Source organism: Balaenoptera borealis, assembly GCF_965194805.1.
Source record: "Balaenoptera borealis genome assembly, chromosome: 9".
NCBI classification, from domain to species: Eukaryota; Metazoa; Chordata; class Mammalia; order Artiodactyla; family Balaenopteridae; genus Balaenoptera; species Balaenoptera borealis.
The window spans coordinates 113,065,046-113,092,887 of record NC_138873.1 but is presented as its reverse complement, the minus strand read 5'-3'; the positions used below and the strand labels follow the sequence as shown (position 1 = coordinate 113,092,887).

Genomic DNA, 27,842 nt, shown 5'->3' with positions numbered 1-27,842 from the left:
TATATTTCTCCCAAAGAAGAAGATAAATGTGTGTAGAGCTACTGCCCAGACTTAATACACCATGACCAAACCTCCAGAGAGAGATCTTGGAAGAAAGTTCTCCTGCCCCAACTAAGGAATGCAAGTGCAATGCTTCTAGAACATCCTATGGCTTTCTTCTCCCAGCCTGTCACTCCAGCCCCCCAGTGCATCCACTTCTCAAAGTTCTGGAACACAACCTTCTCTGCTGCAAAACCTGTCTCTTGAGATAAAAGCACACTGAACTGGCAATCCCAGTGATCGCCCACACACTGAGAAACGTCCCGCTTGCCATATGCTAAACTAGATCTTTCTCAGAAATGTTCAGGAAACATGTCCTCTTTATCTCCTGTTCACTTGTGTTTCTGACCAAGAGGCTATAGATTGGAGGTTCCAATGACCTTCTCCTTGGGTTGCATTAATTTGCACAGAACTTAGAGAAACATTTTACTTTCTAAATCTCTGGTTTATTATAAAAGAATACAACTCAGGAACAGCCAGATGGAAGAGATACATGGGGTGAAATATGGGGGGTGGGTGCAGATTTTCTGTGCCCCTCTCCAGGTGCGCCGCTCTCTCCAAATTACCATGTGTTCACCAACCCAGAAGCTTCATTCTTTTGGGTTTTTATGATGGCTCCATTACATAGGCATGGTTGACTAAATCATTGACTATTGGTGATTGAACTCAATCTTCAGTCTCTTTCCCCTCCCTGAAGGTCCAAGGGGTGGAACTGAAAATTCGAACCCTCCAATCCTTAGGTTACCTAGGAGCTTTCCAAAAGTCACCTCATTAACATAACAAGACACCTTTATTATCGTCATCCTTTAGGAAATTCTAAGGGTTTTAGGAGCTCTGTGCCAGAATCAGGATGAAGACCAAATATATATTTCTTATTACAAATCACAATATTACAGGAACAATTGTAAGCAACTGGTTTTAAGAGCCACTTGTTCAGGTCATGATGCTCAGTGATCACCTTGATGTTTAAAGGAAAGTGGGAGGGACTTCCCTGGTGGTCCAGTGGTTAAGACTTCACCTTCCAATGCAGCGGGTACGGGTTCAATCCCTGGTTGGGGAGCTAAAATCCCACATGCCTCATGGTCAAAAAACCAAAATATAAAACAGAAGCAATATTGTAACAAATTCAGTAAAAGACTTTAAAAAAATGGTCGATATAAAAAAAAAAAAAATCTTAAAATCAATAAATAAATAAATAAAAGAAGGTGGGAGCCTAGATACTCTGTTTCCAGGATCCAGTGCTCTAATAAGTTATGATTGTCTTAGAAGATCTCCACCCACAGTACATTTAAAACTTGACTTGAGGGACTTCTCTGGTGGCACAGTGGTTGGGAGTCCACCTGCCAATGCAGGGGACACGGGTTCGAGCCCTGGTCCGGGAAGATCCCACATGCTGTGGAGTGGCTGGGCCCACGCGCCACAACTACTGAGCCCGTGCACCTAGAGCCCGTGCTCTGCAGCGTGAGAGGCCACCGTGGTGAGAAGCCCGTGCACCACAACGAAGAGTAGCCCCCACTCGCCACAACTGGAAGAGGCCCACGTGCAGCAATGGGGACCCAACGCAGCCAAAAATAAATAAAATTAAAAAAAAAAAAAACTTGACTTGGGGACTCATAATCACAATAATACTTTCCATGTGCATTAGATTACATTTGAGTACACATTTCAGTTAATACATGCTAAAAAGTTTGAGACAGGGGGACCCTCCATTTGGTTGTATATCATTCATAGAAAAGAAAATTACAAATCTTCTTTAAACAAAAATGTTTATCTAATTCACTGAGTAAATTATAATTGAGTGAATGTTCATACTTGACCAGTTCATTTGGATGTTTAATAGGTTTCTCCAACTTAAAGTGTCCAAAATGGAACTCTTGGTTTCTTCCTGCAAATCTCTTCCTCCTGGTTGTGACCATCTCAGTCAACGGGTACTGCAATCTAATTACTCGAACTAAAATGCTAGCAATTATCCTTAATCCTTGTTTTTCTCAGCCTTCCATATATAAACACCCGTAAGTTGTATTGATTCTGCTTTCAAATTCTATCTGGAATTTGTCCGTTTTTTACCAGAACCATGGCCACTGTCCTAGTCCAAGATAAAGCTTTATCCAAGCCACCATCGCATTGCTTGTCTGGGCTGCTGTAAAAGCTTCCTTCAGACATCTTGTTTCCACTCTTGTGCTCCCAACCCCCAAGTACAGTCTCTACATATTAGTCATGTAAATCAGATCCTTCAGAATAAAACCCAACTCCTTACCATGGTGTGGCAAATTGGGCCAAGAGAACTTGCTTTTTTCCAATCGTCAAATCTTATTAGAAGATTTTGGTAGCTAATGACACATGGTATGGCACGATGAAAGCAGTTGTCTAACTGAATTTTGCTACAGATATACTTATTAGGAAGCAGTGCTTTTCAGCTTGGTGAAGCTTCAGTCTCCATCCTGCAGACATGCCAACAAGTTCCCCACCTGAAAGGTTTAATCAGGCAGAGGCAGCAATATTCTAGCTACAGGATCAGCTAATTTTTTAGTTAAATTAGGTGATGGAATCCTAGGCTAAGCTTGGGGGACAAAGGACCAGATGGAGGCCTGAGTCTAGAGCCACACTCCAAGGACATAATTCTGCTGGGCTCACCAGGTGCTCATGTCTCATTTCTACAAGGATGGAAGTGCCGCACATTTTGAATCACTCATTTCACTGATGAAAAAAATTATTTCTAACCTTCCTCATGCTAATTAGAAAACCTTCTAGTGCGCGTTGAAGCACTTATATCTTATCAGAGCTGCCTCTGGAGGACATACTCCTGATAAGGAGACTTCAAATGTTAACTCCCTCTACCGGTCACTTGAGTGGACCTGGTTCCTCTCTTCATGCTCTGGTGACGCTGGCCTTTTCCTGTGCCTAGAACCTCCCACACTCCTTCCCACTCCAGGGCCTTTGCACCTAGAACCCCTGCCTCTGCTTTTTTGCATGGCCGGTTTTTTTGATCCTTTAGCCTCCAGAGTCACTGACTTAGGGAAAGACTTCACAGAGCAGGTCGCCTGCCCTCTGTCACCTTCTTTGAAAACACCCCACTCCCTTTCCTCAGGGCATTTATCACTGTAGCTTGAGCTCCACCAGGATGGGGACCTTGTCTGTCCTGTTCACACCCCATCCCTTGTGCCTAACACAATGCCTGATCCTTGGTGGGCAGCCAATTCAGAATGAGTGAATGAAATAATCATTGGGGAAACCCAGATCAAAAGCACAATGCAACATCACCTCATACCTATTAGATTTGCTATAATCAAAAAGACAAGAGATAATGATTGTTGGCAGGGATATGGGAAAAAGGAATCCCTGTTGGTGGGAATGTACATTGGTTTAACCTCTATGGAAAATAGTAGGAAGTTCCCTCAAAAAATTTAAAAATAGAACTACCATATGACTCAGCAATCCCATTTCTGGGATCCAAAGGAAACGAAGACAGGATATCAAAGAGATATCTGCACTCCCATGTTCATTGCAGCCTTATTCACAACAGCCAAGACACAGAAACAACCTAAGTGTCCATCAAAGGATGAATGGATAAAGAAGATGTGATGTATATATGTATATAACGAAATATTATTCAGCCGTGAGAAAAAAGGAAACTGTGTCATTTTTGACAACATGGATGGACCTTGAGAGCATTATGCTAAGTGAAATAAGCCAGACAAAGATAAATACTGCATGATAATCTCTTATTCGTGGAATCTAAAAAAAAAAAAAGTCAACTCACAGAAACAGAAAGTAGAAAAGTGATTGCCAGGGGTTGAGCAGGTGGGGGAAATAAGGAGAGGTTAGTTAGTAAAAGGGTACAAACTTTCAGCTATAAGTTGAATAATGTCTGAGGATATAATGTAAGACATGGTGACTTGACAACACTGTATTGTATAATTGAAATTTGCTAAGAAGGTAAAACTTAAATGTTTTCACCAAAAAAAGAGAGATACAATTGATAGATGTGTTAATGAACCAGATGGGGGGAATCTTTTCACAATGTATATGTATATCAAATCACCACGATGTACACTTTAAATATCTAACACTTTTATTTGTCAATTATACATAAATAAAGCTCAAAAAAAAAAAAGGTGTGGCCCTTGCCCTTCAGGATCTAATACTGGGACGTTTCTAGCTACTGTAACTCTAAAGAGGGTTCTATTGCCCATTTAAACATTTCCTCTCAGTTCCAAGAGACTTCAATAAATAATGTCATTTGTCCAGGGAACCTCAATTAATTATGATAAATACAGCTATTTTAGGAGAGCCTTAATAGTAGGGCTTTAAATTAATTTTGAATGTAACTATTTAGTGGTATTAAGCAGGGAAGAAAAAAGACACTTCTGTGATTGACATTTATAGCATTTGTTTTAATGATTTTTCAAAGGTGATAAAACTTTTCTATTGTCATGTGTCTCTAAATATTGATTTGATATGGTTTTGAACATAATCAATGACTCCCTGGGATTATAACTCAAGCTTGAATAACCAGAAGCAGACTGAATGCAAGATGCCACTTGACTATATAATCAATCTTGACTCCTTCATTTCCTTTTGCAGCTTGGATTTGTATTGTCTGTGTCAAATTTAGACCACAAATTTGTATTTTTGCCAAGTGCCTACTATTATCAAAATGAGTAAACTGTGCCTAAGCATATTATGAATTATCTATTGCCAGATTCTGTGGCCTTGACTCACATCGTCTTATCTAATTCTCATAATAACCCTGTAAGTTAGAATCCATATCTCTATTATACAGCTGGATAAACGGAAGCCAGGGGAGTTATAAAACATATTCTTAGTGACCTACCAGGTAGATGTCAAGCCAAGATTCAACCTTGGGTCTATCAATTGCCAAGAAGGCCCTTTCTGCAACACTCACTCGAACTTGCGTACAACAGGTGATGGCCACAGTTTCTTCTTTCCTTCTTGAATTTCAGTTTTTCCCATCTATATTAAAACAGTTGGGAAAAACCCTCCAAAAAATTAAAAAAACAAAAAACCATAAACAACAACTAATTGGTTCAATATCTATCATTTTACCTTAACCATGAATGTTGCTTTATGTGACTTTTACCAAAATAACTCGATAATCAAAACACATTTATTCAGACCTGCGACCCTGCAACATGCACTAATCATTACACTTAGTTCATGCTATTAAGGAGACAGACATGTTCTTAAAGCAAAAGGCATGACTGAACATTAGGGAGGTGAGAAAGCAATTATCTTTAACTTATTTTTCTTTCATATTTTTCTATGCCATAACATAATAGCTTAAATATAATATAAAAGTTATCTGAGGACTTAAAAATGCTCTGCAGGGGCTGCCCTGGTGGCGCAGTGGTTGAGAATCCGCCTGCCAATGCAGGGGACACGGGTTCGAGCCCTGGTCCGGGAAGATCCCACATGCCGCGGAGCAACTGAGCCCCGTGCGCCACAACTACTGAGCCTGCGCTCTAGAGCCCGCAAGCCACAACTGCTGAGACCGCGTGCCACAACTACTGAAGCCCGCATGCCTAGAGCCCGTGCTCTGCAACAAGAGAAGCCACCACAATGAGAAGCCTGCAACGAAGAGTAGCCCCCGCTCGCTGCGACTAGAGAAAGCCCACACGCAGCAACGAAGACCCAACGCTGCCAAAAATAAATAAAATTCTTTTTTAAAAAAACGCTCGGCAAACATTTCATTCTGTTAACTTCAAAGTTAATTTGACTAATTTATCTGGTAATATGCTTTTATTCTATAATTAAAACAGAATTTAACACAGATGATATACATATTCTATACATATGGGTTAGAAAAACTTATACTGGAACTTTTAAGTTACCTAATGGTTTTTTGGCTGAATTATCACTCACTCACAGACTCAGGAAAGAAAAGAAAGGAAACAAGGAAAAAAGAAAGAAAGAAAGAAAGAAGAGAGACTAAAAGAAGGAGAAGAGAGAAAAACTAGTCTGAAGGTGTTAGAAGATTTTGAGACCATTTGCATGAATGATGTTACAGACACTCCTTGAAATCTGGCTGAATGTACTCAGCTTTGTTTGCGTGGATAGCCATAGTTTTTTGCCATTTCAAAACACTTTTAGGAAAGAAACAAATTCAGGTAAAAAACTTTTTTTTTTAAGACACAATGATCCTTAAACTAATGGGTACCTGGCATTCTTTGGCCCACGCTGTAGTGTTTTCATTTAGATAACATGTAAATTAACTGGCACTTTGCTTGAAACGTGAATCTCCTCCCATTGGCTGAATCGTAGATAAGGCTCTAGTGGGATCCCTATTTAGTTAAATTCCAGCACGTGTTGAATAGAGCTGTATGGAGTTTAAGTAGTTTGAAAAATCAGGAGTGAGGCCCATTTGACATTTTATGCATATCTTTTCTTTAACTTTTTCCTCCTCCCCAACTTCAACCCCCTCCCCAAACGCATTTTCCTCAGTGTAGGGCGTAATTCCCATTCACTGGCTTCGCTTCTTAAGAGCTGCCTTCCCTTCCCGTCCTGGGCAGCTCCACCCCTTTTCACGGACCAAAGTAAATCTGCACAATAATGAACCGTGGAAGGGAGGCATGACATCACCAGTTAGTGGTCCCGAGCTGTTTTGCACAACATTCACCTTTCATTGTTCTGATGACAGGGCTGGAATGTGACGGTTAAATCCCTGTGGAGTAGGGAGCTGAGCAGGGCCTGCTGCTGTTGAACAAACTTCAGTACCCCCTTATAAAAAACAAAAACAAAAACAAAAGCTACCATGCTTCCTAGTATTAAGGTAAGGAAGTCAAGATCTGTTTTGATTTAAGCAAAGCTAGTTGCTTTGGTCCATGCGCACTTCATTTGGTCATAGGCTTACTTGGCAGTAAACTCATTTCTCAGTGTGGTTGCGAAGAGCATCTTGGAAGCTGAGTTTGGACATTTGTAGAGACTTGACTAATCTGACCAGGGCTGTAAGAACTCGACAACCTTTCAACTTTCGGCTACAGGTTTTACTGAGCGTGGACGGTGACAGCCCTTGAAAATGACCAGCGTACTGAGACTTTCCTTAATACCTCAGACTCCTTGATTGGAACTGGCCAACATGCGACTTGCGGTATGAAGCGTGCTCCTGTTTTTCTATGGAGGGGAACAGTAATCTCATCCTACAGAAACTTGGGGAGTTTGTATAAGAACGGAAAAATCTCTTATCTTGCTGCCATCAGTCCTACTAATATGTTCTGAAGGCTTTTAACAACCTCTCCATGTGCTGTAAATGTCTCTTCTAACTTATGATTTCTTGGTGAGCAAAAAACTAATTCGAGGTGAAAATATTATTTTCGAGGTTTTTGTTATTGTTATGTGGATTTTCTGCAGATCTCTCTTTGCATATGCAGAGAAGGCTTGTAAAAGTTGGCAATGAATTAGATTGTACAGTGATCTAAAGAGAGCCGTTTTTGTTCTGAAACAGTCAGTGTGGCAGTGATAACAAGAATAACAAAGCGGACAGGAGGTTTTATTTTAAAGTGTAAATGGCATTAAAATTTGGACTGTGTTAAACAATTGTGTAAAAAGTTCAACTTTAGTAGTTTTTCAAACTGCCAAAAACATTGTCTGAATTTAGCAGAGTATATAAAATAAATAACTTGTATTTAGCGCTCAGTAGGGCTGGAGGGTAGTGTAAGTCTTTCACAAAAGAACTTCACTTGGCCAAAATCTAATTTTTATAGCGTGATTTCAGATTCATACGACCTGTTGTACAGAAATTTGAACATAAGGGCAGATGGTATGGTTTTCATTTGTGTAGATTTAATTTTGTGTAACATTGATTGTAAATATTTTGTCTCTGTGTTTAAAGTGACAAAAATCTTGAGTTCAACTGTGATGAAAATCTTGGGTTCACTACATCGATCTGCCTGTATTCTTAATTCCATGTGACTGGATGAACTTCTGTTTGCTTCTAAAACCAAATATCCTTTCCACAACAGAAAGGCGCGTGCACATTTCTTTTTTCTCTTGGTCAACAATAGTCAGGATCAATACAAAATTAAGTCTGGGGTTTTGGAGTTTTACTTATTGTTTTGACTTTTTATTTTTAAAATTAGCTTTAAAGTTATTTAAAAACTGGATAAAGTAATTATTAGATAAACATCAACATAATTTTTAAAGTATTTAGTGAAATTTCACATATGCTTATATTTAAAAGCTTTTAAAAAAAACCTTTAGATACAATGGCAATAAATTCTACTGCCATTTTAAAAAGGGAGAGTGTTGTTTTTCTGAGTAAATAAATGCATGCGAATGCACTGCTATCAGTGATTTATGTACTTAAATTAATTCACTACTTATTTCACATCTGTATTATTTTAAACAAATCTTATTTATGAAAATAGATGTGCCCAAGAGACAGATTAATAGTATCTTAATAAAAGGCTTTACAACAGGATATGTTTTTATATGATGAGTTCCCATAATTTATAAGCTTAGAATGTGACTTTTGCCCAGCACTCTATAAATACACGTACAGAGTAAAATGGGGTATATTTGTACCTTTATGGATTGTCTTCAGCTTGTTTGAATAGTCTCAGGAAATCTGATTCATGCTCCCATTCCTCCTTCCTGTGTTCTGAGTGAACACAGGAGAGGCCTCTATGCAGGCCTGTGGGAGGACCCGTCACACTGTGGTTGCAGGGACCCTCAAAACCCACCTGCCTCTGAAGACCCACCCTACTCTCTGGCTTCCCTGGGAAACCACTTCGTTTAGCTTATTGTCTGAGGGCGAGCCTTTCCTGTGATAAGGCACAGTGTCACCTAGATGGAACATCCCATCATTAGGTGTGATACAGCTTGGTGACACCTTCTTTGGGGGTGGGAGAGGTCTTTGGGATTGAGTGAGGGAAGGTGAGGGGGCCAGCTGGAAGAAAGAGCCCAAGGCCACACAGTTAGGTGACAAACTTCTCTGCTTCATGGCTTTTTCTGTTCCTCCTGAAAATCATTCAGTAAATTTATGCACCTGGCTGATTCTTTGTAAACAACATCAAAGGGAAAGAATGGTATCTTCTTTCTACTGTTTTACAAATATTCATCTGATCAATCTGAGGGTGTTTGAATAGTATTTTGAACAACTCAGGAAATATGAAAACACAATAAATGGTATGTTATTGTTGGTAGAAACTACTCATCCATGCCTGCAAACAACAACAGTTTCAGGTTTCAAGAATGAAGTGGTCTTTCCCACTGCACCAGTAGATGCACCAGCACCTTCCCCCCGCCACTGTGTTGGAAGAATCCCTTCCGTTGGAGGGGAAAGATACAGATTGGCAGTAAATTTCAATTTAGCGTTCTTGCTAATAGTATCTAACATTTATTGAGCACTTATCCTTTTACATATAATAATTCTGTGATTCTGACAATCCTGTGCACAGATACTATTATCCCACTTTGATAGAGAAGGAAACTGAGGAAGAAATATAAATTAAGAAACTTACTCAAGTTAGGACGGGGCAGAACTAGACTCAAACCAGATATTCTGGCTCTAGAGCACGTGCTCAGAACTACTACACTGAACAGAGGGTTAGCTTTGAAATGACAAGTGCCCCCCAAAATACATTTATTTTCTGTCAATGAAAATTATTGGCATGATTGAGTTACACAGAGTTACACAGAGTTACATTGATTACATATACAGATTACTACCTATGATTTCATATTTGGTCCTCTATCAGGAGTTATCCTTTTTTATTTTCCTGAATGTTCCCATTCAGTTTTCAGTATCTGTGGTCTTTCTCCTTTATCAACCAGAAATTTTCCAGCTCTAAAGAATCTGCAGTGCAAAATGTAAAGGGTAAAGAGCTAGGCTTCAAGATTGTTGCGCTGGGATCCAAGGCAAGGCCCTTCCCTGCTGCCCAGCCTTAGGGCAGGAACAGATGAGACCCCTTGGGGTCTGGTCCATATCCGGTCCCAGGGAGGAGGAGTACCACCCTCCCTCCCGCTTCTTGCTTCAGCTTCCTTTTCATTCTTGTTCCTGTTCTCCATCCTTAGCAATGTGTACACGTGCTATCACCGGTCATTCTTCTTTTTCCTCAACTCTTCATTGACCCACCCTTGACCACTGCTCTCTGTGACTCCTCTCTTCTTGGATTTGTCCTATTTACTTTGTATTTTTTTATTTTTAAATTTTTATTGGAGTGAAGTTGATTTACAGTGTTGTGTTAGTTTCAGGTGTACAGCAAAGTGAATCGGTTATACATAAACATATATTCACTCTTTGTTTTTGAAAATTCTTTCCCCATATAGGCCATTACAGAGTACTGAGTAGAGTTCCCTGTGCTATACAGCAGGTTATTATTAGTTATCTATTTTATATATAGTAGTGTGTATATGTCAGTCCCAATGTCCCAATTGATCCTCCCCCCCCTTATCCCCTGGTAACCATAAGATTGTTTTCTACATCCGTGACTCCACTCCTGTTTTGTAAATAAGTTCATCTGTACCCCCTTTTTTTTAGATTCCACATATAAGCGATATATTTGTCTTTCACTCAGTATGAAAATGTCTAGGTCCATCCATGTCACTGAGGATTTGTCCTATTATCCCAAGTTCTAAGTCTGTCTTGGGAGAAATCATGACTCATACAGTTTTGCGTTGGGTGTAGAGAAGGGAAGTGACACCTAGCCCTGCAATTTACATATTGTAAGATCTGGTCAAGATACAGTATATCATTCAAGGTCACAGGAAAAAAACAAAACAAAACAAAACCCAGAGGGTTCAAACAGGGTAATTTGATAGCTTTATAAATGTGCAGGTAGAGTAGAGCGAAGCTAATAAGGGACCCTGCAGTTCCCTGGGTGGGCGGGAGGCGGGTTGGAATGTGAGAGTGTGTACCTCTTACTACCCGTTAACTTGGACGGAGGGAGTAGTTACCAGAACCCTCAGGCGTAACTGTATCTATAGGAGAGGGCCTCGAACAGGGACTGTGGCCCTTAGTAGAAGAATGAAGCCAACTATCAAAGTCTCAAGAGGGAATTAATACCACATTCTCCGATCTCCTGTCAGTGCCTCCTATTGACTAATGCAAACCTGAGGCTAGAAGGAGGTTGTTAACACAATGCCTAGTACAAAGGATAATAATGAGAAGTATAGAATTTTATGTTATTAAGTAATACAATATACACATTAATGGCTTGGTAATTTAGTAACTTCAATAAAAATTTTTTTTTTCTACAGCTGTATATAGTATTGATCTCATAGAGTGAATCAAGGTCCCTATTCAAAAACACTCTCTAACCAAGAAAGAGGTTTGGAGCCCTAATTTGCATCCCTCACAAGTTAATAAGAGAAAACTATATATTTTTTTTCAAAGCTGAAGAAAAGTGAGATCTAAAAGAGAACACTTCAAAAAGTCATAAAAAACTCATCTTGCCCATGCTGATTCAGTTGAGTTTTTCAAAAATATAGTTTTGCCCTCAGCTCGAGTCAGTAGAGCCTTGAGAAAAAACAGGGCAATGGGTCCATCATAACATACTAAGGTTCCCCGTGGTACCAGTTAGATCAGCTGGCTAGACTGTGGTGCTACTGAAGCCAGTGTGGTCAAGAAGAGATTATCATTCACACGCTCACCCATATCAAAATGCAGGAATAATCCCATCTAATTCTTTCTACCTTAACCTTTGCCCAAACCAGACAATTCTACACCCTAACTATTCCTATGATCTCCTTTTCTCATGTTGCAATGTGATCTTAGTTTGTCTTTTTTTTGGCTTGGGAAATGTCAACACCTACATAACCGGTCTCCCTGCCTCCAGTCTCCCCTTCTGTAGTCCATATACCATGTTGTCATCAGACTGTCCTAATATTGAAATTGTATATTATCGCCGTTCTTAAAGTCCTTCGAGAACTCGGTATAATCCTCAGGAGGTGCCTGACTCCTTGGGACGACATCCAAACTGCTTGACGATCTGACCTCCACCTTCCACTGGAGCCTTACCTCTTGGCATTGTCCCACCTCGTACCGTGTGCCCTGAGGTTGACTGCTGCTCTGAGTGACGTCCTGTGTTCTTGCGTCTGCACACCCTTTTCCCTTTACGTGGCACCGCATTTTCCCCATTCTTCATCTGGATAACTTTGCTTATTCACTCATCGAACAAATACTGATTGAGCACCTACTGTGTGTTAGGCACTGTGCTAGGGGGGCTGGTGTTCAGGGCTGGACTCTGCTCTTATGGCGCTTTTCTTCTGTGCAGAGATGGAAAGACAGACAATACCTAAGTACACAAATGAATGAACCAGATCATTTCAGACAGTGAAAGTGCAGTAAAAGAAATAAATATGGTACCATGATGGCATGTGGCTGGGGAAGCTGTTTTCAATAGGCTAATCAGAGAATGGCTCTCTGGGGAGGAGACATATGAACTGAAACCCAAAGGATGAGAAAAAAGAGCCCCTGGGACCATGGGGTGTGGTTGTGCAGGTAGTAGCCCCTGACCAGGAAGGACTGGGGCTGAAATCCAGTCTTCCTTCAGCGTATCAAGTCAGGCACCCCAGCATGGGCCTCATTCCCTAAGGAGGAGGGCAGCCCTTATCTAGGTCTCCCAGAGGGGCCATATGAGCTACCCCCTGACAGCGGGGGAGCACTATTGGGAAAAACCGTTACAAAAGCTTTGAGCAATTACTTCCTCCAATCACATCTCCACCCTTGGATGGAGTAGCCTATATTTAAAGCATAAATGGCACTTTTTACATAGGATTGCAATTTTTTAAAAAATTCCAAGCACCTGATACATTATTTGACAATGGTAGAGTATTCAACCCATCTTTGTTGAATTAGTGAGTGAATTAATGAATCATGGCTATATTCTGTATGAGTCGGGAAGCTTCATACTAGAGTGTTTGATTAGAGAGCTTGTTCTCAAATAGTGATTCTCAGATATGGGTCTCCTGTTGGGCAGCAAACTATCAGGGAAAAAATAGTTGTTTCAATGGTTTTAGGCAAAAAACAAACAATTCCCTAGACTTTAATTTCTCCGATAACTGAGAGCAATTTACTAGTAGTAGAGTAAGTGATTTATTTCTGAATTTAGCATTTGTAAATTTAAATTAGCATGTTACTAGATTTTCATGAAGACTAAATTTGTATTTTACCGTGGAGTCCAGTTGTTACCAAATGATGGCAAGCACTGAGCGTGTGCTCACCTGGTAGTAGGAAATCTCACAACCTCCAAGAATAATTTGTTATCAGCCACGAGATTTTCATGGCTTTCAGTTGCTGCCAGCTGTGCCTTTTAAAGACAGATTACTATCAATTAAATTTCATAATCAGTTTAGTTTATTGTCGGTTGTTGGGCTAACCCAGAGAGGAGCCATAATGCATATCCTTGTTTTATAATTTTTCACAACTAGACCTCAAGGTACCTATTCTACAGCAGATTTATACATAATCCCCTCAAAATCTGGAGAGTAAACCTTCATTTGTAATAATCTGCTTGAGGGTGTGTGTGAATGCTATTTGAATTATTTGGATTATACTCTTGAACTGAAAGTAGTGAGATTACTGGATTATAAATTTATAGGATATAGTTTTATAACATGAAATCATGTGTATAAGTTCAGGGTCTTCTCTTGCAACATAAAAGCAGTTCATAAAAGGCGCTAGCAAAATGTTTACTTCTTTTCTTTTCTTTTAATTTTTATCACCAAGTTCTTTTTCATAAGAATAGGTGAGCTAGGCCCCATCCCACCACAGTGGGATAGTGATAAAAGTTTGACATCAGATAGGTACCCTACAATACTGCTGGTCTTCACAATAGGGGGAAAGGAAAAAGTGCACAAGGGCTTTGTAAACTCATCCCCACTACTAAGAAACACAAAACAGAAACAAAGCTCAAAAAAGTCTGTGCCCTATGATAAAGGACCCACCATTTCTGTATATGTAAAAAATTATCTAGCACTCAGCGCCCAGGGCTGGGACTAGGGTGAGGCAAATGAGACTCTCACCTTTGGGCGCAAAATTTAAGGGGATGCCAAAAAAACTCAGTAATCAACATACGTAATATTTTAATGCACTATTTTTAAAAATTAAAATCAATGCAAAAAAATCCATGATGAACAAAAATATCAAAATTTCAAATGAGAACAGGACCTGACTCTGCAGCTGCACAACCCAGTCTCCTCCACTTCACCCTAATCCCCACCCTGCACAGTATATTGGGGACATTAGATTAATTCTGCATAATTATTATAATAGTCACCATCTTGAGGAACTGAGGTGATTTATGAAAGAGTAACACTTCTTCCTGGGTCATCTGGTTAAACCATGTCCTATCATGTTACCAAGCTGCTTAGTTCTGTACTATATGCTCTAGTTGGGAAAAAATGCATTGTGATTCAAGGTTTCAAACTGCAGGAAAGCTTAACTCTTTTGAGGTTCATTCATCTCTAATCACTATCATGCCCTTGCTGGTTTTAACCTGCCTTTTCTCTTGACAGAGAGGCATACACACAGGGAGAGTTGGAGAAGAACAAAAACAGTGGAGGGGAAGGAAACAGTGAGAAGGGAAATTAGCGTGATCTGGCTGAGAAACAAACCTAGGATGACATCAGGGTTTCAAATGGGGTCTGATGGATTAAAATGGTGACAAGTGACAAAGGAAGCAAAGAGAGAATTGCTGCTCTGGGGCTAATGCTGAGAAATTTGGAGAAATGGTTCAAGGAAGAAAAGTGAGAATGAATATAGTCCAGTGAGGCCCTGAGTCTTCAGGAGCACGGATTGACCACTGTTCCAGGGAAGGTGTTTATCTCAGAGACGGATATCCAGAAGAGGGTTTTAAAAAAATCTTTCACTTCCCCTTTCCCCTCCAAAACAATTTATCTTTAGACTCTAAAAGGAAAGCTAAATTAACAAATATCCGTGGAACAGATAAGAATGAGCTGCTTTTTCTAGCATAAGTTTGAGTAAGCATAAACAGATCACAGTGAGGAAGAAAAAGTAGAAGTCTCTAACAAGCTTAATTATAAACATGGAAAGGAATGAAAGAATCACCCAGAATCATAGAAATATGAGAGTCACATCATAGAGTAAGGAAGATGAAAATATGACCAGACTCCAAACTAGCTGAGACTTAGGTGGAGAAAAGCTAAACATTACAAAAGAGGGTTAAATCTTATTATGGAAAATTTCAAACATCTACAAAAATAAAAAGAATAGTGTAATGATCTTCTATGTACCCAGCACTTAACTTCAACAATTAATCAACTCATGACCAATCTGGTTTCATCTATCCTAACTCCCCTGGATTACTGTAATGTAAATTCCAGACATATCATTTCATTCATAAATATTTCAATATGTATTTCTAAAATGTAAGGATTCTTTTAAAAATATTGTCAAAATCCTTTATCACACCTAAAATTTAATAATTCCTTAATGTATTTTTTCCAATTGTCTTATTTTTAATAATTTGAATGAGACTCCAAACAGATTATAATTGGTTGGTATGTCTTCTAAATTTCTTTTAATCCATAGTTTCCCCTCCCCCATTCTTTTTTCTTAGAATTTATTTATTGAAGAAACTAGGTTTTTTAACCTGTATAGTCCCCTACATTTTGGACTTTTCTGATTGCATCATCACAGTGTCATTTAGTATGTTTCTTGCCCCTGTCTTTTCTGTAAACTAATGGTTATAGAAGCTCGATCTGATTCAGGTTCAATTTTTTTGGTAAGAAGATTTCTTGGGTGGAGGTCTATATATATGTATACAGTATCTGGCTGTCTCTCTTTTGGGAGACATTAATGAGCGTTGCCCACACCCATTATTTTATTGGGGATTGCAAAATGGTGGTATTGTATAATTACTTCTTTATTTATTATTCTATCATTATTTATTAACTGGACTATTTCTATAAAGAAAAACAAAGAGCTTTAAAGTTAAGTGGGAACATGCTAATATCTCTCATATACATATGAGGTTAAAAATGTTGACCCTGCCCTACCTGTGTCCTGTGTCCACATCCCTGTTTCTCCTTCCTTTCACAATCAAGATCTCAAATAATTAGTCTCAGGTACTTGTCTCTATTTTTTTTTTTTTTTTTTTTTTTCTGCTTTGGTTTTTCTTCAGCTAAGCTTTATTTTGTATTTTGTTCCCTAACCCCACTAAAACCGCTCGAGTGAAGTACTGTCGATATCCATGTTGACATATCCAATGGAAGAAGTTTTCTTTAAATCTGAATTTAAATGAAAACAAGGAACATTTTCCTGTCTCTCACTTGGTCCCTCCAGAGTACTGCAGTATGGACATGCCCCACTCCTGCCCTCCTGGCGGCTGCAAATCCACTGTTGCCTGGATTCCCTCCTGACTCTCTGGCTCTCATTTAAGTTCCTTGATGTTTTCGCATCTCAGTGTCTTTTTTCTGTCCTTGCTCCTCTTTCTCTCTGATGTCTCACACGTCTTACTCATCTCATCCTCTCTCATGGCTTTAGATTGCACCCGTCGCTGGACACTCCCAGCCTGTAACTTTGGCCTAGATTCATCTCCTAATCTCCAGGGTACCAATAAGCATTTCACTTGTAGGTTCCAACAACCTCAAAGTCGATGTGCCTTTTTAAAATTTTATTTTATTTTTGGCTGCGTTGGGTCTTCGTTGCTGTGCGCGGGCTTTCTCTAGTTGCGGCGAGCGGGGGCTACTCTTCATTGCGGTGCGTGGGCTTCTCATTGTGGTGGCTTCTCTTGATGCGGAGCACGGGCTTTAGGCGCATGGGCTTCAGTAGTTGTGGCATGCAGGCTCAGTAGTTGTGGCACGCCGGCTCTAGAGCGCAGGCTCAGTAGTTGCGGCGCACAGGCTTAGTTGCTCCGCGGCATTTGGGATCGTCCTGGACCAGGGCTTGAACCCATGTCCCCTGCATTGGCAGGCGGATTCTTCACAGTTGGCACCAGCAGGGAAGCCCCGATGTGCCTTTTTTGGAGCATGATGATCATCCCCTCCGAGGCTGTTTCTCTTCTATTAGCCTATATGTGATAAGCACTGACAGCAAGCAAATAACACTGTCCAGAAGCAGCAGAGTCTGTCCAAATTTCTCCCTCTCCATCCTCACTCAGTCTGTTACCAAACCCTATGACTTCTGTCTCCTGAAAATCACCACGTGAACCCCCTTCTCTTTTTATTCAATGACATGACCTTAGTTCAGACTCCGTTTCTCAGCTCCTGCTTTCTCAGGAGCTCCTAACTGATCTCCAGCTCCTCCACACCTGTCGAACTTCCTCATAATCTGAATCCCAAGTTCAGAGTCATCCTCTTAGCCCGCTGGGGGCTTTGTTCACTTGGCCTTCCTTTCCAACCTCCTTTCCTTCCACTGTTCCCACAGGTACCCTTTACTTTAGTTGAGTTACCTGTGGGGTCTATTTCCCAATTCTGTGCTTTTACGTGCTGTTTCCACTAGACTCCTATTTTAGGCTTTGCAGGCCACCTACAGTGTCTGCCTCTTCTTCTTCGTTATGTTTTATAAGCCTTTAAAAATGTAAGAACAATTTTTAGCTCCAGGACTGTCCAGATACTGGCCTTGATCTAGATTTGGCCCACAGATAATACTACTAACCCCTGATCTAGAGGGCCCTTTCCATGCCTTCTCTACTTACTTAGCTCCTACTTAGCTTTTAAGACTCAGGTTAAGAGTCACCTCCTCCTAGAAGCCTCCCTGACTCCACTCCCCTGATATGACTTAGCTGCCCTTCCTCTGGTTTCCCACAGAGGTAGAGGCTTCCTCTGCATGTCTTTGTCTCTGTATTGGTTTAATTGTTCTCGTCTTTAGAGAGTAAATGCCTTAGGGGCAAGAACTGTGTCATTTTTTTGCTTTATGTGCCTAGCAGAGTGCCTGGCACAAAGTAAATGTTCAGTAAATGATTGTCAAATGAGTAAACAAGAAGAGGTGTGACCAATAGCACTGGCTGATGGCATTTACTGAGAACATTCTGTGGGCTGGCCACTGTCTAAGCACTTTACAGAGGCCGTTTCCTTTAGTTTTCACAACAGAGGCACAAAGAAGTTAAGGATTTGGCGGAGCACATTTGAATTTCAGCAAGACTTTTGAGAAGGCCTTTTGCGATCATCTTCAACAAACGTGTGAAGAGCTCACCATCGGCCACATTCTAGGTGCCGGGGCTGCAGCAGTGAATAAAATACACAAAAACCCTCCTTTCAAGGTGTTTACAGTTTAGAGAAGAGCAACAGTCAATTAAAAAAAAAAAGGAATAAGTAAAATATATAGTGTATTAGATGGTAATAAGTGCTCTGGAGAAAAAGAAAGCAGAAAAAGAAAATAGGAAGTTCTACCATGAAATGCACAAGACAAATAAGGTTGGCAAAGCAGGCCTCCCTGAGAGGGGATAATTGTACAAAGACTTGAAGGAAATGAAGGAGTGATCTATTAGAATATCTCAAGGATAAAAGAAAGAGTTTTGAGAGATGAAGTCACAGAAGTAGGAGGAAAAGAGTGATGACGTGGGGCCTTTTAGGCCATTGTGATGATTGGGGCTTGGAGCTGAGGAGCGACAGGATCTGATTTACCCTTTGTAAATCACGCTGGCTCCTGGGCAGAGAACAGATGAGGGTGAGCAAGAGTGGAAGTTGAGAGTCAGGTTAGGTTGCTATTGCAATAATACAGATAAGGGATGACGGTGGCGTGGGCCAGGGTAAGAGCAATAGTGGGATGAGAAGTGACTGGATTCGAGATGTATTTTGAAGGTAGAGTTGACAAGATTTATTGGAGAACTGAATGTGGGCTTGTGAGAGAAGGACAGAACTCAAGGATGACTCTAGATCTGGGGCCCAAGCATCTGGAAGAATTTGGTTGTAGTTGACTGACGTGAGGAAGCTCTGGTTGGAACAGGTGCAAGGGAGGGCTGGGAGCTCAGAGAGATAATGGCTAACAGCCCCGCGGGCTCATGGGTGACTGATGAACAATGTCCCTGCTGCTGAATGGGTTGAACTCAGCAGCAGGGAGAGCTTGACTGTGTCTGAAGGGCTCTGTGCATTGACCTGTCTTTCTATTAATCACTGGGGTTGTGTTGCCATTGACACAGTGCTAGATGTAAACTGATATATTGGGTGACAAAACAGTCCAAGGAGGATCTTGACAATTCCAGAAGGATAGGTGAATCAAGTAAGATGAAGTTAACCTAAACAAACACAAAGTCTTGCGAATTTCAGCTGTTCAAGCAATACCTGTTTGAGGAATAGCATTGTTAAAAGCACACTGTGGTCAAACAGATCTGGTCCAAAATCCCAACCTGCCCCTTCTTAGTCCTGTTCCCATGATAAGTCAAATGACTTCCCTATTTATAAAATGGCATAGTAATGCCTTGCTCAAAGTGTTGTTATGAAAATGAAATGAAATAATAAAACACTTAACACACAGCCTAGGTTGTAACAGATAGTTGGTAAATAAAATGTTTTATTATCAAAAGACCTTTCTTCCTATCCTTTATTTTTTTAAAAATTAAGTATTAGTAAATATTTGAGTTTGGAGTGGGCTTTTACGAGCCTCTTGAAATAATATTAGGACTCAAGGTTTTTCTCATACCTGAAACATTATTTTCCTGGAACAAGTTTTCTTGTCAGCCGGAATTCCACCTGGAAATGTTAGCTGTCTTCTCTTTATTTTTACAACTTCTGCTTTCACCTCTTTCTGCCTTGAGATTAATAACCTATTTTATGTTTTCAATCATATTTTAAGTCACTCTTTTATATTTCTTTACAACTTTTCTCCCTTTATCTGACATTTTAGAACACTTTGCAGGGCTTTTAATATTATTTTTCTTAATATATTTTAAAATTGAGATATAATTTACATATTACAAAATTCACCTATTTTAATTATACATTTTGATGAGTTTTGATAAATGTGTACACCATAACAGTCAGAACACCGAAATCCTCTTATTTTGCTCCTTCAATAGCATAATTACATGGAAATGCCCCCATAATGTACAGCAAATTAAGTGTTTAAAGCACAAAGTGAAATTGTAACTATTAGAAAATTGTGCAATAGTCATTATGCTTTGTGAATAGTTGCACAATGATGTGATAATGCTTCTGAATGCTTGTTTAATGTAAAAAAAGAGGATTTCTAGATATGGGGGAAGAAGAAAAACAACACCTGAAAGTGGAATGCCAAATTGACTGGAAAGGTGGATAAAAAGAGACAAGCAGCCTCTTTCTTAGGCACTCCTGTGTTTTTCCATGGGTCTCTCCTTGTACCTCTCTCTCTCTCTCTATCTCTCTCTCTCTCACAACAGGTGTTCCATAGCTCCTCCTCATTCTTTTCACCCCTTCTTTCTGAGCATTTCCCAAACTTTTTTCTCTATCCTTTCCTTTTTCTCTCTCTGCATATTTCTCCTTTGGAGATCACATTTATTTCCATGTCTAAGGGACTATCACCTCCCTTATTGAAATAAAAACCCAAGAATTACCAAGCTTTTAGCACTGTAAGTTTCTATGTAGGGAGGGATGTCTGACAAAAGAGTCCCAAAATCTCCTATGATTTCCTTCCTCCTGGACTTCTCTTACTTTATTACCACTGTTCCTCCCACTAGATCCCAGATGTGTGCTGCTCCAACATTAAACTTCTGGTCCAACTGTGGATAAAATCATTTCTCTTTTTTCTCTCTAATAGAGGTTAGAACTTAAAAAAAAAAAAACTAAAACAAACAAGCAAACAAACAAAAAGAACACTAAGACCTGTGGGAGAGACACAGAAAGCCTTAATTTAGTTTAGCCTGGTCTACAAAACATCATTTAGGGTTCTAATATTCCCATAAGCATGTTATAGGTTATCTGAAGGTTGTTCGTCCACCAGGACTAAGGATAGACAGACCATTAGGGCTATCTTTCCAGTCTACACAGAGAAGGCTCCCTCTCTCATGTGAGGTTTCCCACTTAAGAGAAACTCCTCTTCTCCCAGAGCTGATGACTAGAATGACCATATTCTTTAAGAGAGGCCATTGCTAATGAGATCAGAGACATTCATTGTCTAATAGCCACTAGTAATATCCAATTACTGGCCTAGTAACAACCATAACATACATTCGACAAAAATTTATACTCAGCTCAGCATTGTAAGGACTTTAGTTCACACAGCCCTGTGTAGGTGGCTTGAGCTTTATTTCTAGCTCAAGCTTATCTATTTGTTCTTTCTTCCATTTATCCATTCAGTCAATATTTCTTGAGCACCTCCTATGTGTCAGGCATTGTGCTAGGGGGTGAACAAGGACCTGGCACCCACTCTCACAGAACTTTCATGAACAGAGGTAGGCAGACATTAAAAAATTATAAGTTGATAAGTGTTATAACAGAAGACTGCAGGTTATTGTGAGAGTTTCTAAGAGGATCTGACTTAGTTTGGTCAGGGAAGGCTTCCTGAAGGGAGTGACATTTGAGTGAGACTCAAAGGACAAAAAGTCAACCAGATATGTTCATGTGTGTGTGTGTATGTGTCAGGGAGAAAGGAAGAGCGGGGAGGTACTAAGCAGAGGGACCAGTGTATTTGAGGAATGTTAGGAGCTTAGATAACAGGTGAGAGATCAGCTTGAGATCAACCTGCCCAGGTGGTCAGGAATCACATCAGTCTGGGCCTTGTTATGGATTTCATGCCTCTATTCTTAAAGCAATAGGAAGCCATGGGAGTGTGGACTTAAAAAAATGCACAACGTGAGAGTTGCAAGTTAAGCTTTACTGGGGGCAAAATGAGGACTACAGCCCCGAGACAGCATTTCAGATATCTGAGAAACTGCTCCAAGGAGGTGAGGGGAGGAGCCAGGATATACAGGAGTTTTGCAACAAAAGGGCAGGTAGTCGGAATGTCAAAAGATTATTGTTAATTAAAGAAAACCAGGTATCTCAGGTTAAGGAATTCAGCGCTTTTCTGTGTATGGGAATATGCAAGAGTCTGGGCTCACTGAAATCATTCCTTTGATATGCACCTCAGCTACCTGGGGCCAGTATCCTGTATTTTCACATCCTGAGTTTCCTCAGGGCTCACCGCAGGGAGTGGCTGCAGTTTGATGGCGGCTAGATGGCAGGTATTCTTTTCAGCCCTGGGTTTCCTCAGGGCTCACTGGCTCAAGTTGGAGGGTTGCAGTTGTTGATGACTGTGACACCCTTTGTTTATTGATGTGGCAGGAAATATGCCATTTATAAATATTCCATTTACCAGGAGTGACATGATTATATTAGAATTTGGGTGAGAGTAAGTAGTAATAATAATAATGATAACATAAACATAATTATAATAATATAATTATAAATTTATAATATAAAGTGTAGTTTTAGCTACACTTACTATGGGCCAGGCACTGTTATACGTGCTTTCCATATATTAACTGATATGCACCTCAGACAAACCTTATGAATTAGCTACTATTTTGATGCTCAGTTTATAAGTGAGAAAAGTGAGATACACAGAGGTTATATAACTTGTCCAAGATCATACAGCTAGGAAGTGGCACAGCTGAGGTTGTGAAGGGACCAGTTTGGAGGCTGTTGCAGAATTATCAGCAGATGCTAGGACTTGGACGGGAGTAGAGACAGTGGGGAGGCATTAAGGCTATGGGTTAAGGTGTATATGAGCTGTAAAATTTATAGGACTTATTTTCAAAGCACTACATTTCTAATTGTTGGCACGTTTATTTATTTGTTTGTTTCAATCATGGTAAGAACACTTAACATGAGATCTACCCTCTTTAAAAAATTTTAAGTATACAATACAGTATTGTTAACTATTGTCTGGTATACTTTTCAACTTGCTGTTGCTTCAGTTCTCAATTTCTGCCCATACCCTTTCTCACCTGTTTTTCCTATTTCAGTTAAAAGTATTATTGTTTGCAATTATTCAGACCCAAAGCACTGAAGTAATTTTTTTTCTCTCTCTCTCTCCCTTCCTACCAGTTAATAATCAGTCACAAAGTCCATGTTATCTTTTGCAAAGTTGTCACAATTCATCCTATTCTTCCCATCGCTAACGTCCTGCGCACACAAATTATGAAACAGAAACTAGTACCTGAAAAGCCCTCTTCATGCTCCCTTCTAGTCGTTACCCTTCAGTTTCGGTAACCAGCATCCCGACTTCTGATTAGCTTCATTAATGGCTATTTGTTAAACCTTCATACTGCAGTAATTGATAAGGGATTTATTGTAACAGCATTTTATTTTATTTGTATTTAATATCTAAGAGAAACTTCTTTGCAGACTAATCTTTTAATATGTATATGAAATATTTATGTATGATATAATATACAAAGTTTAATGTAATAAAATAGAATATTTTAATATATTTTGTTTTCTAGGTTGAAAAAACTCCTTGAACAAGAAAAGGCTTACCAAGCCCGCAAAGAAAAGGAAAATGCTAAGCGGCTCAACAAACTGAGAGATGAGCTTGTGAAACTCAAGTCCTTCGCACTCATGCTGGTGGATGAAAGGCAGATGCATATCGAGCAACTTGGCCTGCAGAGCCAGAAAGTACAGGACCTGACTCAGAAACTGAGGGAAGAGGAAGAAAAGCTCAAAGCCATCACTTCTAAATCCAAAGAAGACAGGCAGAAATTGCTCAGGTTGGAAGTGGACTTTGAACACAAGGCTTCGAGGTTTTCCCAGGAGCATGAAGAGATGAACGCTAAGCTGGCCAATCAAGAGTCTCACAACAGGCAGCTCAGACTCAAGCTGGTTGGCTTGACTCAGAGAATTGAGGAGCTGGAAGAGACCAACAAAAATCTTCAAAAGGCAGAAGTAGAACTTCAGGAACTCAGAGATAAAATTGCCAAAGGGGAATGTGGCAACTCCAGCCTCATGGCAGAAGTGGAAAAGCTTCGGAAGCGCGTACTTGAGATGGAGGGTAAAGATGAGGAGATCACGAAAACCGAATCTCAGTGCAGGGAACTGAGGAAGAAGCTGCAGGAGGAAGAACACCATAGCCGGGAGCTCAAACTTGAAGTTGAGAAGTTACAGATGAGAATGTCTGAACTGGAGAAATTGGAGGAAGCATTTAGCAAGAGTAAGTCAGAGTGCACCCAGCTGCATTTCAATCTGGAGAAAGAAAAGAACTTAACCAAGGACCTGCTCAATGAATTGGAGGTCGTCAAGAGTCGGGTTAAAGAACTGGAATGTTCTGAAAGTCGATTGGAAAAGGCTGAATTAAGCCTAAAAGACGATCTCACAAAGTTGAAGTCCTTTACCGTGATGCTGGTTGATGAAAGGAAAAATATGATGGAAAAAATAAAGCAAGAAGAGAGAAAAGTGGATGGACTCAATAAAAATTTTAAGGTGGAACAAGGCAAGGTTATGGATGTAACGGAAAAACTCATCGAAGAAAGTAAGAAGCTTTTAAAACTGAAATCTGAAATGGAGGAAAAGGTATACAGTTTGACCAAAGAGAGAGATGAGTTAATAGGCAAACTGAAAAGTGAAGAAGAAAAATCCTCTGAATTAAGCTGCAGTGTTGACTTATTAAAGAAGAGACTTGATGGGATAGAGGAAGTGGAGAGAGAAATAACAAGAGGAAGGTGTCGAAAAGGACCTGAGCTCACCTGCCCAGAAGATAACAAAATTAAGGAGCTAACACTTGAAATTGAGAGACTGAAGAAACGTCTCCAACAACTGGAGGTGGTGGAAGGGGATTTGATGAAGACGGAAGATGAGTATGACCAGCTAGAGCAGAAATTTAGAAGCGAGCAGGATAAGGCCAACTTCCTCTCTCAACAACTGGAGGAGATAAAACACCAAATCGCTAAGAATAAAGCAATAGAGAAAGGTGAGGCAGTGAGCCAGGAAGCCGAGCTGAGACACAGATTTCGGTTGGAAGAAGCTAAAAGTCGAGACTTAAAAGCAGAAGTCCAAGCCCTGAAAGAGAAGATTCATGAACTGATGAACAAAGAAGATCAGCTTTCTCAGCTCCAAGTGGATTATTCTGTCCTTCAACAAAGATTTATGGAAGAAGAAAATAAGAACAAGAACATGGGGCAGGAGGTCCTCCATCTGACCAAAGAGTTGGAGCTGTCCAAGCGGTACAGTCGCGCTCTCCGGCCCAGTGTGAACGGCAGGAGGATGGTGGATGTCCCCGTGACGTCCACTGGCGTCCAGACGGATGCTGTCGGCAGCGAGGCGGCGGAGGAGGACACGCCAGCGGTGTTTATACGCAAATCCTTTCAAGAAGAAAACCATATCATGAGTAACCTTCGACAGGTGGGACTGAAGAAACCTATGGAACGTTCCTCTGTCCTAGACAGGTATCCGCCCGCGGCCAATGAGCTCACCATGAGGAAGTCTTGGATTCCATGGATGAGGAAAAGGGAGAATGGGCCCCCGGTGACTCACGAGAAGGGGCCTCGAGCCGGTTCCAGCCCGGGGCACCCAGGAGAGCTGGTTCTTTCGCCCAAGCAGGGCCAGCCCCTGCACATTCGCGTGACGCCAGACCACGAGAACAGCACTGCCACTTTGGAGATTACGAGCCCCACGGCGGAAGAATTTTTTTCCAGTACCACCGTCATTCCCACCCTGGGGAATCAGAAACCGAGGATAACCATTATCCCATCACCAAACGTCATGTCTCAGAAACAGAAGAGCGGAGACGCTACTCTCAGCGCGGAGCGAGCCATGTCCCCGGTCACAATTACTACCTTCTCCAGGGAGAAGACGCCAGAAAGCGGAAGAGGGCCGTTTGCGGACAGGCCCACGTCCCCCATTCAGATCATGACCGTGTCCACATCGGCGGCCCCGGCGGACATCGCTGTCCCTCCCGAATCCCAGGAAATGCCCGTGGGAAGGACTGTCCTCAAGGTCACGCCAGAGAAGCAGACTGTGCCAGCCCCAGTCCGGAAGTACAACTCCAATGCCAATATCATAACCACGGAAGACAATAAAATTCACATTCACTTAGGTTCGCAGTTTAAGCGAGCCCCTGGGACTTCAGCTGAAGGAGCAAGCCCGGTGATTACTGTCCGACCCGTCAGCGTGACCGCGGAGAAGGAGGTGTCCACCGGCACAGTCCTTCGCTCGCCCAGGAACCACCTCTCGTCTCGCCCTGGCGCGAGCAAGGTGACCAGCACCATCACCATTACACCGGTCACGACCTCATCGGCCAGAGGAACCCAGTCAGTGGTGAGTAGAGGGGGCTCCAAAGTTCACGCCAAGGCGGGGGGCGCGGGGGGAGTGAGAATAACGCAGTGCCCAGAATACAGCAAAAGCACGTGCCCCTCCTCCACCCGAACCCACTACCAGGTGTCTCCTAGGGGACTATCTACATCAAGAAACAGGAGTAAAATGTGGCCTAATACTTTATGAATTTGAGCTAATTATGAGGGATAATTTTTTTTTCATATCAATTATGGAGACTCCAAAAATCCTTGCAAAGATGGCCTCTTGCAGTGTCAGCATATGGGAATAATAAGGTTTAAAATTTGATTTTTATGTTTAAACTATTTTGAAAAATGGAGACTGGAGAGAAATGGTCAATATGCAGAAAATTATTAAAACCGTTCCTGGGTTGGGCTTCCCTGGTGGCACAGTGGTTAAGAATCCGCCTGCCAATGCAGGGGACACGGGTTTGAGCCCTGGTCTAGGAAGATCCCACGTGCCGCGGAGCAACTAAGCCTGTGCGCCACAGCTACTGAGCCTGCGCTCTAGAGCCCGTGAGCCACAACTACTGAGCCCGAGCGCTACAACTACTGAAGCCCGCGCGCCTAGAGCCCGTGCTCTGCAACAGGAGAAGCCACCACAATGAGAAGCCCTCGCACTGCAAGGAAGAGTAGCCCCCGCTCCCTGCAACTAGAGAAAGCCCGCCCGCAACAACTAAGACCCAATGCAGCCAAAAAATAAAAATAAAAATAAATAAATAAATAAACTATTCCTGGGTTATAGTTCTAGAACCTAAAATATTTAAAATACATTTACGTATGGTCATAGTCATACTTTATTCGAAAAGTAAGATTAAAAGATTATTATATCCAAAACTTTTTTTAAAGTAAAAAAGAAGTGAGTTTATATGTCTAAACACTATATTTTATTAATAGTATCGTGCAGAGAGCAGGTGCTCGATAAATATTTAGGTAATACCAGCTGGGAGGCTAAATGAAGGATTATTAAAAAAGCATGTCCAAAGTATAAAAGCCAGAACTTAAAAATGAATTCTATTTTTCAAAATACCTCCAGTGATTTTCTTCATTTATTGAGGACAATTGGTAGATGAAATTATAGAAGAGCATGCACTACTTAGATGTTAGTTTAAACTAATAGACTAGAAATTATGATTCCTAATCTCTGAATAAATTCTGCAGCATATATTAGAAACTCTTAAGAAGGAGAGGAAGCTTATTATTTAAGCATAGAAACTGTGGCTCATTTTCCCATATCTTCACTATAATTTACTTTAATTCTCTGTGCACAAGCATAGACCCAAGACAGGCTTCAAAGTGTGAATTACTTACTAAGTGCTTTGCCAGTAAAGCTTTTTGTTATTGGCTCGATGGGAGCTGAATAGCATTCAGAACTGCTCACCCTTCTCAAATGGTTCAGTGCTGCTTTAATTGAAGCAACACAGCGTAGCTTGGATTTTTATAAAAGCTAGTGGAGGTGTAATTGTTGTAATTTAGAGCAGATTTTCTGCTGGAACATCTTATTCCCATTTTAAGGGTCAGGTCAAGATAGGCTTCCCTTCTGTAGCAACATTTTGGATTACTGACTAAAGCCCATACACAAATAGGATTTCAAAACAACTGTGTGAGATTTCTAAGGCCTAAATGATGATTCACATACTTCAGGTATATCAGATCCCATAA

At 40.8% G+C, this 27,842-nt stretch overlaps 1 protein-coding gene across 2 annotated transcripts in view; it reads left to right on the top strand.

The window, feature by feature from the left end:
• FILIP1 (filamin A interacting protein 1) overlaps positions 1-27,842 on the top strand; it is a 197,820-nt gene that overhangs the window by 149,459 nt on the left and 20,519 nt on the right. For both annotated transcript variants that reach the window (XM_082405046.1, XM_082405045.1), the window contains exon 6: positions 23,361-26,166. In XM_082405046.1, coding sequence (XP_082261172.1) covers positions 23,361-26,166 — 2,806 coding nt within the window. The remainder of the gene's footprint in view (positions 1-23,360; positions 26,167-27,842) is intronic.